Source organism: Alosa sapidissima, chromosome 15 (assembly GCF_018492685.1).
Source record: "Alosa sapidissima isolate fAloSap1 chromosome 15, fAloSap1.pri, whole genome shotgun sequence".
NCBI classification, from domain to species: Eukaryota; Metazoa; Chordata; class Actinopteri; order Clupeiformes; family Clupeidae; genus Alosa; species Alosa sapidissima.
In genome coordinates, this window is record NC_055971.1 from 18,471,148 (window position 1) to 18,481,141 (window position 9,994).

Genomic DNA, 9,994 nt, shown 5'->3' on the forward strand with positions numbered 1-9,994 from the left:
GTGATGACTGGAATGGCAACAAATAAATGACACAAAAATCTCAAGTAGAAATCTCAGAGTAAGAAACATATTATAATGGTTCCCCTCCCTCCACCAGTTAATACATCAGATATCCATTCAGACATCTGTCTACTGCTAAAAGCAGTTTCCTTGCACGCCAATGCATTTATTGACAGTGTTCCTCTCCCTCTGCTGGTAATCCTGAGTATGACAGGTTAAAGGGGGACACGTAAAAGCATGGTCAGATTGCCATCATACACCAGTACTGGGGCAGAGAGATAAGCCACTCAGACTTCATTGCTTCATCAAAAATGACTGTTGGAAATAATGGAAAGTGACATATGTACAACAGCAGTGAATTCAGTCGGCAAAGACATCAATATTTTTTTATTTTTTTATTTTTTTATTATCATTACAGCACCCTAACACACACACACACACACATAAAAGAACAAAAGTAATTACATAGTCACAGTGTAAAGAAATGCAGAGATGTGCTGAGGACTATACCTCTCTAATTAGAGTAAAAATAAGGCAAGTACAAACAAACAAACAAACAAAGAGAAATGACAGACAGGTTCACATTTGGAATATGAATTTCCTTATTTCACATACTTGAAAGAATGCTACATTATACATACAGTCATTTAATGTGAATTAATGAAATAATGAATGATTGCTAGATTAGACTCAAATCTTAGATTTAAGCTACAGCAGTTAACACTTACAGTGGCAACAAAATACAAGTGTTTTAATAGAATAGAATAGACTTGCACGAAAATTGTCTTCGTTCTCACCAATAGATAAAAACAGAAAGTACAGTACATAGATAGAGATAAGCAGCAGCGGTGAGATACAGGGTCAGCACTCAGCAGCATAGCTATGTCCCTGGTAGCAATATACAATTCACAATCGTCAAATTGTCAGCTGTCAGTATTGAGTAGCTACACATAATTTCATTTCTTACAGATGTAATGGTTTTCTAATGCTCTGTTGCCACCAGTACAAAGCCACCACTGGTTGGTATTTTTCAAGCTGCCATACAAAACACAAACAAAACAAAATAAAAGAAACAAACGGAACACTTGGACATTCCTGTAAAGCTTCTATACTTGTACACTTGTATAGCCTTTTTGTCCAGACTGCCTTTGAAAAATGCTTTTCACCCATTATCTGTATGTAGCGAGGCACAGTGCATTCATGTGTGCGTACAGCACGTGTACAGCTCCACTTCAAATGATTTGTAAAAGCGACACTATAAAACTTACAGGCACAAAACAACAGTAAGGTTTTTGGGTGACCACATCTGGTAAATAAGTGACACACATACAGTACAGGGCACACAACATTTAAGATGTGACAAAAATGATCATATTATAACCATCAATCACAAACGTTTCCTTTCCTGAAAAAGTTCTTTGCCATTGTAGATAAATAAAAATCAAATGCTTCACACATCACTGTCATTTTTAGTTTATCATTTGAACAGAACAAAAGGCATCAGAAATAGTTGCCCAGATTGATTACAGGACCATTAAAGTCTCTATCCACAACTATAAAGTAATGAGCTGAAATGCCCTACACTAGTCAGCTCAACAGTTAGGCAGAAGACAGAGTGAAGGTTTGATGATGATGAGGGTGGACAGTGGTAATGGTATAAGTACTATTGGGTTCTCTTAGGCATCCTTACACTCATACACATATTGCACTTCAGGAATACCAATTAACATAGAGGTTAACTTTCCATGTATGATATGCCACAAAGCAAAGCTAGGGAAAGGTTTTATCCTGCAGGTTCAAGTCTGTGGAAAGGCAGTTGGTGAGGAGCTGATGACAGGGGAGAGTTGAAACTCTAATGGGTACCTACTGACACCTTGTGGTGGTGAGTAGATACTACAGCCACTATCACCTGCAACATTGTAGTCGAGGCTGATAGAGAAGCCTCATTAAGACAGAGAAAGTAAGGCTGCGAAGAGGGCCACTCTTCTATTTGAACATGTTTTGACACAGGGTAATTGGACTGTAATAAAATGAAATAGAATAGAATTCTGTATTGAGAAATACCGATGATAAGGCATTAATATACAGACTAAAGAGCTATCTAAAAATCTGTGAAAATCTGTTTTGTTCTTTCACCCCCATCTGCATATTTTTCTAAATACAAGATCAATTCAGATTTTCCGGGATGAAAAACCATGTTTAACTAGAAGTAACTATGTATGATTGATAGACATTGTAATACTTAACTACAGGTATTCTAATAGTATATTAAGATTTAATTGTGTACTGTAATATTGACTTGAAGGTCAAAGTGCACATTACCCTTGATGTTTGAAAAGAAGGAGATGAGTGCTGTGTTGATATCTGGCCACGCTTAGAGCAGTGTGCAGGATTTGGACTTCTTCTCTTCCGCAGTGACCAGTGCTGAGGACGACTCCACCCTGCTGGGGTCATTCAGCTCTTCAAAGAGCCCGCTGTCAATCATCTCTTGTTGCCAAGGGATGGACACCGCCCCTGTGCTAAACACCTTGAAGAACTTCTGGTCGACGGCATCAAAGTTAATGTTGCCCCTGACCTCGGAGAAGTCGCGGATGTCGCCTGTGTCTTTGGCGTAGACCACGTTGGGCTTGGGTGTCCAGGGGGGCTCGATGAGGCCCGCCTCCAGACGGGCGAAGTTGATGGACTTGAACCACTCGTGTTTCCGGGGGTCGTCGCCACTAGAGGTAAACACAAACGCAAACACACACACACACACACAAACACATTGACCATTTTCATCAAGCCAAAAAAGCACATTTCTTCTCATTCCCTGGGTGTGCCATTCCCACATTTCTTAATGAGGAGCACTCCTGTCCCATCCTTCCCACAGATGACCTCATGAGAATGATTACACCTAATACGGTTTCCAAATAGGACTAGGAACAAGAGTGTGCCATGTGTTGCCAGAGTAACTCTGACTCACACATACATACATACACGCACACATGCACACATGGGCGGATTATGAACTTTCGGGCCCCTGGGCCCAGATGTATTAAGGGCCCCCCACTAATTGTCGCTCATTGAGAGGGGGGGTTTGGGTGTCTTCCCCCAGAATTTTTTTAATTTGTTTGATGTGATTTCCTGTATTCTGGTGCATTTTAGGGATGGCCAATACTTTAATTCAATCAGATTCATAGCCTACATCCTGATTTGTTGATATTGAGGCAATGATTCCATGCAAAAGCTTGGGCTTCAGGGCCCCCTGACCCCTTGGGCCCCTGGGCCTGGGCCCGGTAGGCCCGTGCAGTAATCCATCCCTGCACGCGCACACACACACACACACACACACACCTTTCCCCTCTTTATTAGCTCTCTGTCAACACACACACACACACACACACACACACACACACATACACACACGCACATGCACACACACACACACCTTTCCCCTCTTTATTAGCTCTCTGTCAACACACACACACACACACACACACACACACACACACACACACACACACGCACACACGCACACACACACATACACACATACACACACGCACACACACACACACACACACACACACACACACACACACACACACACACCTTTCCCCTCTTTATTAGCTCTCTGTCAACACACACACACACACACACACACACACACACACACACACACACCTTTCCCCTCTTTATTGGCTCTCTGTCAAGTCAGGCTAAATACAGCTCTCCAGTAAATCCGCTAGTGGAACTGTTTGTGGAAAGCCTACTTGCATGCACAGCTGAGCCAGATCAGGTCATCCCAGGACCCTCTATCCCACTAGAGAGTGTTACCTGAGAGAGTGTGACTGGGTGACATGGCAGAGAGTAAGAGGGGCATGGAAGGTGCTGTGTTAGAAAATACCATCCTTTTTTGTTTTACAGTAAACATCACTGTTTCCTCGGATTTAGGCCTTCTGAATTCTTGTCATTGTGGGAAAATGGTTACATAAAACATGAGCTGACATTACATCCAGACTCCTCCAGCTACCTCAGCTTACCTACTGTAGGCCAGTAAGCATTGGGTAAGGTAAGGTCATTCGCCACTGGTGTCATGTATCATTATACTGTGTTTTACATGCTCTAAATGAATTCCAATTGTATATGAAAGCAATCCACCAAAAAATGCAAACAGTTCTCATGATTAAACTAGGCTCTTGGCAGGTGCTATAACAAGTGGAAGGGGGCTACTGTATCTTTCTTAATGCTTTGACATCATTTGCCATTCTGTCCTAGAATGAACAAAAATGGATTCACCACTTTGTCTGATCTTTCTCTTATGTCATTTTTGTATTTTTTTAAACAGTAACAGGACTGTGGCTTACATTGACATCTACTGTATGCCTGCCAAAAAGAAAAATTTCATGCGGCAGTCTTACTTGCATCCGAGCCGATCAATGATTCTCTTCTTCAGGAACAGGTTGATGATCTTCTTGGTGAGAGCATCAAAGTTCTTGTGTGTGTACTTGCACTCGTCTTCGAAGGTACGCCTGGCCACCTCGTCTCTCTGGACCTTCTCCTTGTAGTCTTTGAAGGGCAGGCGGCCGGCCACCATCTCGTAGATGCTGCAGCCCAGGGCCCACCAGTCCACTGACATGCGGTACGGCTCCATCTTCAGGATCTCTGGGGCCATGTAGCCACTTGTGCCAGCCTGGGGAGAGAGAGAGAGAGAGAGAGAGAGAGAGAGAGAGAGAGAGAGAGAGAGGAGAGAGAGAGAGAGGGGAGAGAGAGAGGGAGAGAGAGAAACAGAGGGAGAGAGAGGGGAGAGAGGGAGGGAGAGAGAGAGACAGAGGGAGAGAGAGTGAGAAGGAGAGAGAGAGAAAGAGGGAGAGAGAGAGAGAGAGAGAGAGAGAGAGAGAGAGAGAGAGAGAGAAAGAGGGAGAGAGAGAGGGAGAGAGAAAACAGAAGGAGAGAGAGGGGAGAGAGGGAGGGAGAGAGAGAGACAGAAGGAGAGAGAGAGAGAGAGGGAGAGAGAGGGGGAGAGAGAAACAGAGGGAGAGAGAGGGGAGAGAGAGAGACAGAGGGAGAGAGAGTGAGAAGGAGAGAGGGGGATTAACATTCACACACACACAAAGATTGACATTCACACTTAAAATCACTCTTGGTAGAGTTGACCTATGACTACCCAAAAGGTCAAAGAGCCTAATATCCACAGCAGACACAGAAACATATATACACACACACACACACACACACTCTCTCACACACACGCACGCGTACACACAAACACACACACACACACAGGCAGACACACACAGGTTTGCAGGTGAGAGGTGAGACCCCCCTGGGTGACAGCACTCTCGGTAGATTGGGGTCCTGCTGTGGGTCTGCACACGGATGAGGAGCAGATTTGAGTAATGCTCAGATTAGCTTTATCGAACACATATAAACACACACGCACACACACACACAACACACACACACACACACACACACACACACACACACACACACACACACACACACACACACACAGGCATGTATGCATGCATTGAGTATTAGAGCATCAGCAGGCCCACAGACAGACATCTTAATGAGATTACAGGATGAGGGTCTGGAGGAGTCATCGCTGAGTCAGAATCCCACTGCACCAATAACAAAATCACACTTCTTCCAGATGACCCCAGTCAACCTCCAGCCCCCAGGCCAACTGACAGAGGGAATACAACACTCCCAAGTCAACCTCCAGCCCTCAGGCACTCATTACATGAAACCATGTCTTGATCTTACAGTCATGATGAGCCAAGATGTTTTGTTGTTGTTGTTGTTGTTGTTGTTGTTGTTGTTGTTGTTTTTGTCAATGTTTTTTTTTTTTTCACTTTCTGCCATTCATCCAATATCTGTTTGATGAAAGACTGTCTCTGATGTACTGTGCAGATGCCCTGTCCTTTAGCACTCCACTTCTCAAAAGACTGAATCAGCTCAAGTTAGGCCAGACACCATGCTGTGAGTCCTCCCTGTGACCTCCTGCCTCCTGCACTTGGATACGTATTACACAAGTATTATCCAAGTAAAGATAAGCAGGTATCCAACATACAGCGTACACGTGAGGGGAACACTAATCAGAGATGAACACAACTCACAAAACGTCAGAGAGAAAATGGGGAGAAAATGATCTCTGCTGTTGTTAGTACAAGGATTTAACTGAGATTAGCTGTAAGCCTATGTTAAGCTTCTAATAAATAAGAGAATGGTGTAACTGAAGACTGAGTAAATATTTTTGGTCACAGGAGCGATCGGACAAAGTGAAGCTGATTTGCAACTCTGTTTGTTACTTTGTTGTTCATGCAGTTACACAGTCAGCATCATCATCAAGTAACCATCTCAAAAACTACCTTTCCAGTTAATATCATTCTCTGGGCTTTTGCCACATATTACTGTCAAAAACAGTAAACAACAGTAAACAGTAAACAAAAAAAAATATTTAATGATGATTAGCTGTTCTCTTTCTCTATGTTAGGTCTTCATAGCTATTTGGTTGAGCATGGGGTAGGTGTTCAGTGTTCATTTAGAAGTTATGCACTTGGATAGGGCAATGGCTGGTCCTTTGGTATTTTTGTCATCTTTAACATCATGCTTAAATTCATATATATCTTCAACCTTAAACTAAGCCTAACCCCATAGTGAAAGCTATGCACAGACCCCACAACATTCACACAATATGTAGGAGCCTACATTTGAAGTTTTTCCCAAGTAAGAATTTACAGTGCTGCCCTTTCTGCCTATTAATAAGTACTGATGAATGGAAAAATTTGGGCAGCCGTGGCCCACTGGTTAGCACTTAGACTTGTAACCGGAGGGTTGCCGGTTCGTGGGCCGCAGCTGAAGTGCCCTTGAGCAAGGCACCTAACCCCGCACTGCTTCCCGAGCTCCGCCGTTGAAGCAGGCAGCTCACTGCGCCGGGATTAGTGTGTGCTTCACCTCACTGTGTGTTAACTGTGTGCTGAGTGTGTTTCACTAATTCACCGAGAATGCAGAGACCAAATGCAGAGACCAAATTTCCCTCACGGGATCAAAAAAGTATATATACTTATACTTATACTAAAAATCCAGATCTTGTGACAAGATTTAGATTTTACAGTTCATAATTCTGGCAAAAGGTTGTTGACATTTGAGTACAAGAAGTCAATCAAGTTCATCCATCAGTAAAGTGCTCCTTCAGCCAGGTGGCCATAGTGTAGGCCTCTTTGTTCGACCCACTTTGGTTCCCATATACAGAGCCAGGAATGTCAATGAATGTGCACACAGAACACACACTAAACTACTGAACAGCTAAAGGCCTGTTGGCCTGTTGGACAGTGGAAGCATTTCAAGGACTAAGCCAATTAAACTGTTCCTATCTTAGGATTCCTAAGGATTTTTTCCCACAATAGCCAGATGAATCAGGGCTTAAAATTCCAGTTATATTGATATTGTACTCCAGCTTGATAGAAAACTCCATTAAATCACAACACAGACTACACACCCCCCCCCACTCCCACCCACCCAAACACACACAAACATACACACCTTTTGGCAGATAATCTTCCCATTGGGCAGTTCCACCGCCAGTCCCAGGTCTGAGAGCCGGCACTGGCCTTGGCTGTCCAGCAGCACGTTCTCCGGCTTCATGTCACGGTAGACGATGTTCATGGCGTGCAGGTGCAGGAGGCCAGTGGCGATCTGTGCCGTGTAATACACCACGCGATCCATCTCGATGCCACGCTCGCCCACGTCGTAGATGTGGTACTTGAGGTCGCCGCCAGTCATGAGGGTCATGACCAGGCACAGGTGGTCGGGTGTGTCGTAGGCGTAAGCCAGGTTGACCAGGAATGGGCTGTTGATCTTCTCCAGGATCTGCTTCTCCACCAGGGCCATCTTCTCCCCGGCTTCCTGCTTCAGCCGCTTCTTGTCCAGCTTCTTACAGGCGTACATCTGGCCCGTATTCTTCACCTGCACGGCGCACACCTACAGAGAGAGATAAAGACAGAGAGGGAGAGAGGGAGACCGAGATGGAGAGAGACAGAGAGAGAGACAGAGAGAGAGACAGAGAGAGGCAGGGTAAAGACAGGAGGGACATAGAAGGGCTGATATTAAATCATTCACATTTATACAATGTGTTTTATTTGTTGTTGTTGCTAATATTCTATTTTGCCTGTTTTGTAAGTATATGTATAGTATAGTATATATACTCTTTTGATCACGTGAGGAAAATTTGGTTTCTGCATTTATCCCAATCCGTGAATTAGTGAAACAGACACAGCACACAGTGTACACACAGTGAGGTGAAGCACACATTAATCCCGGCGCAGTGAGCTGCCTGCATCAACAGTGGCGCTCGGGGAGCAGTGAGGGGTTAGGTGCCTTGCTCAAGGGCACTTCAGCCGTGCCTACTGGTCGGGGTTTGAACCGGCAACCCTCCGGTTACAGGTCCGAAGTGCTAACTAGTAGGCCACGGCTGCCCCCAAAGTTGCTTTGGACAACAGTGTTAGCCAAATACCATAACCATAATACATGTACCAAAGGTGGACACTGAGATGAAGACAACAGACTTGAGGAAAGATATCGGAAATATACAGAAAGACAGACGAGATAGGAAAGAGAGACAGAATGCAGTAAAGGAGGAACCTGCTTTTTGCAGTGTTGGATGGTTTCATCAATTAATCAAACAATGAATCAGTGTTAATCATTAATTAAACATTGATGGATAGGTGTTTAAATGTCTTTGAAGATTTGCTGGTCTAATGACAATGATCCAACAAAAATACAGGAAACATTAATAGACCTGACAGATTTCATAAGAAAATGCATGGCAGATATATTTTTACTGTAAGACCAATGTGCCCATGTTATAAGCATGTTAATAATGTATATTCAGTGATACTTCTGACATCAACCTCCGTAGGACTAGTGTTCTCAGTACATTTCCCCTTTTGCAGTTGAATTTGTTTACTGCACCCCATTATAGGCTATCAGAAACAACTAAAATCTTCATTTTCGCTATTTAAATTCAGTCATGTTTGAGCAACACATAATAAAAATGCAGTCAACCATCTGCTCTTTAACTTAATAATAAACACAATTAAACGGTTACCTCTCCAAAGCCTCCTTTGCCTAGGGTCCTGAACTCGTAGAAGTATTTCTCATTGATTGGCAGCTTCTCATACTGCTTCCACTGTAGGAACTTGTCAAAGTACGGGCTGTTCTGGTACTCGGTGAAGGGGTTTCCCCTAAGGAAGTCCCTAGTGGCGTCCCTCACCTGCCCCTTCACTACCTCCTCGAAGTCCTTCTCTGTGACAACCTTGCATCTCTCTGCCACGCCACCTGTCAGGAAGGTCAGGAAGCTATTGGAGTCGGCCTTGCAGAACCGGTTGATGATGTTCTGCCGGGCCTTGTCTTTGGTTCCGGCCTCGGCTAGTTCCCAGCCGGCGAGCTCGTCCAGGAACTCGACAGCGGCCAAGTACTCGGGCACGGCGGCGTCTCGCAGGAACTGGCGGAAAAGCCTCTTGCCGATGGGCTGCTGCTGGCACAGCGCCTCAAAGTCGTTGCCAACGGAGAAGCGCAAGGCGGAGCACTGCTCGGGCTTGGGGAGTGCCAGGCTACGCCTCCGGCGCCGCATCTCCTTGTGGTCGCCGGCCTGGGCTTTCAGGTAGGCCGTGTTGGCCACCAGGTTTTCCAGGCCCCCCATGTCACACATGGCTGTGGCTGGGCAGGTGGGGGTGAAACTTCACACCGAAGGGAAGGGGAGAGGCAAGGGCCTCTCTACACAACCACCTCCAGTCTAAGTTGTGGATCTATGTGTGTGTGCATGTGTGTGTGTGTATGTTCTACCTGGGTGCTATCCCCTCCGAACCCATGTTGCATCTGAGAGTGACTGAGAGTGTGACACCTGTGTGACAATCTCTCCCCCTCCCTCCCTCCCTCTTTCTCTCTCTCGCTGCCACTCATGTAATCAGTCAATTGGAATTACAGGCAGTAGGCTACAGCAGGATTT

At 44.8% G+C, this 9,994-nt stretch overlaps 1 protein-coding gene across 1 annotated transcript; it reads right to left on the bottom strand.

Annotated features, from left to right (window-relative positions):
- Nucleotides 1-431: 431 nt before the first annotated feature.
- On the bottom strand, nucleotides 432-9,697 carry grk7b (G protein-coupled receptor kinase 7b). The gene is made up of 4 exons (XM_042063984.1): nucleotides 9,095-9,697; nucleotides 7,531-7,968; nucleotides 4,401-4,672; nucleotides 432-2,717 (listed from the first exon to the last, which is right to left on the bottom strand). Exons 1-4 carry the CDS (start codon nucleotides 9,695-9,697, stop codon nucleotides 2,375-2,377), a joined length of 1,656 nt encoding a protein of 551 aa, XP_041919918.1. The 3' UTR covers nucleotides 432-2,374.
- Nucleotides 9,698-9,994: the final 297 nt, after the last annotated feature.

What these genes read in the sequence shown, in the direction of transcription:
- grk7b (XM_042063984.1), bottom strand. Translation starts at nt 9,697, where the DNA reads ATGTGTGACATGGGGGGCCTGGAAAACCTGGTGGCCAACACGGCCTAC. An exon ending in GCAAAGGAGGCTTTGGAGAG is followed by an intron (nt 7,969 to 9,094) that starts GTAACCGTTTAA and finishes CTCTCTCTGTAG; the next exon opens with GTGTGCGCCGTGCAGGTGAA. An exon ending in ATTGATCGGCTCGGATGCAA is followed by an intron (nt 2,718 to 4,400) that starts GTAAGACTGCCG and finishes GTTTACCTCTAG; the next exon opens with TGGCGACGACCCCCGGAAAC.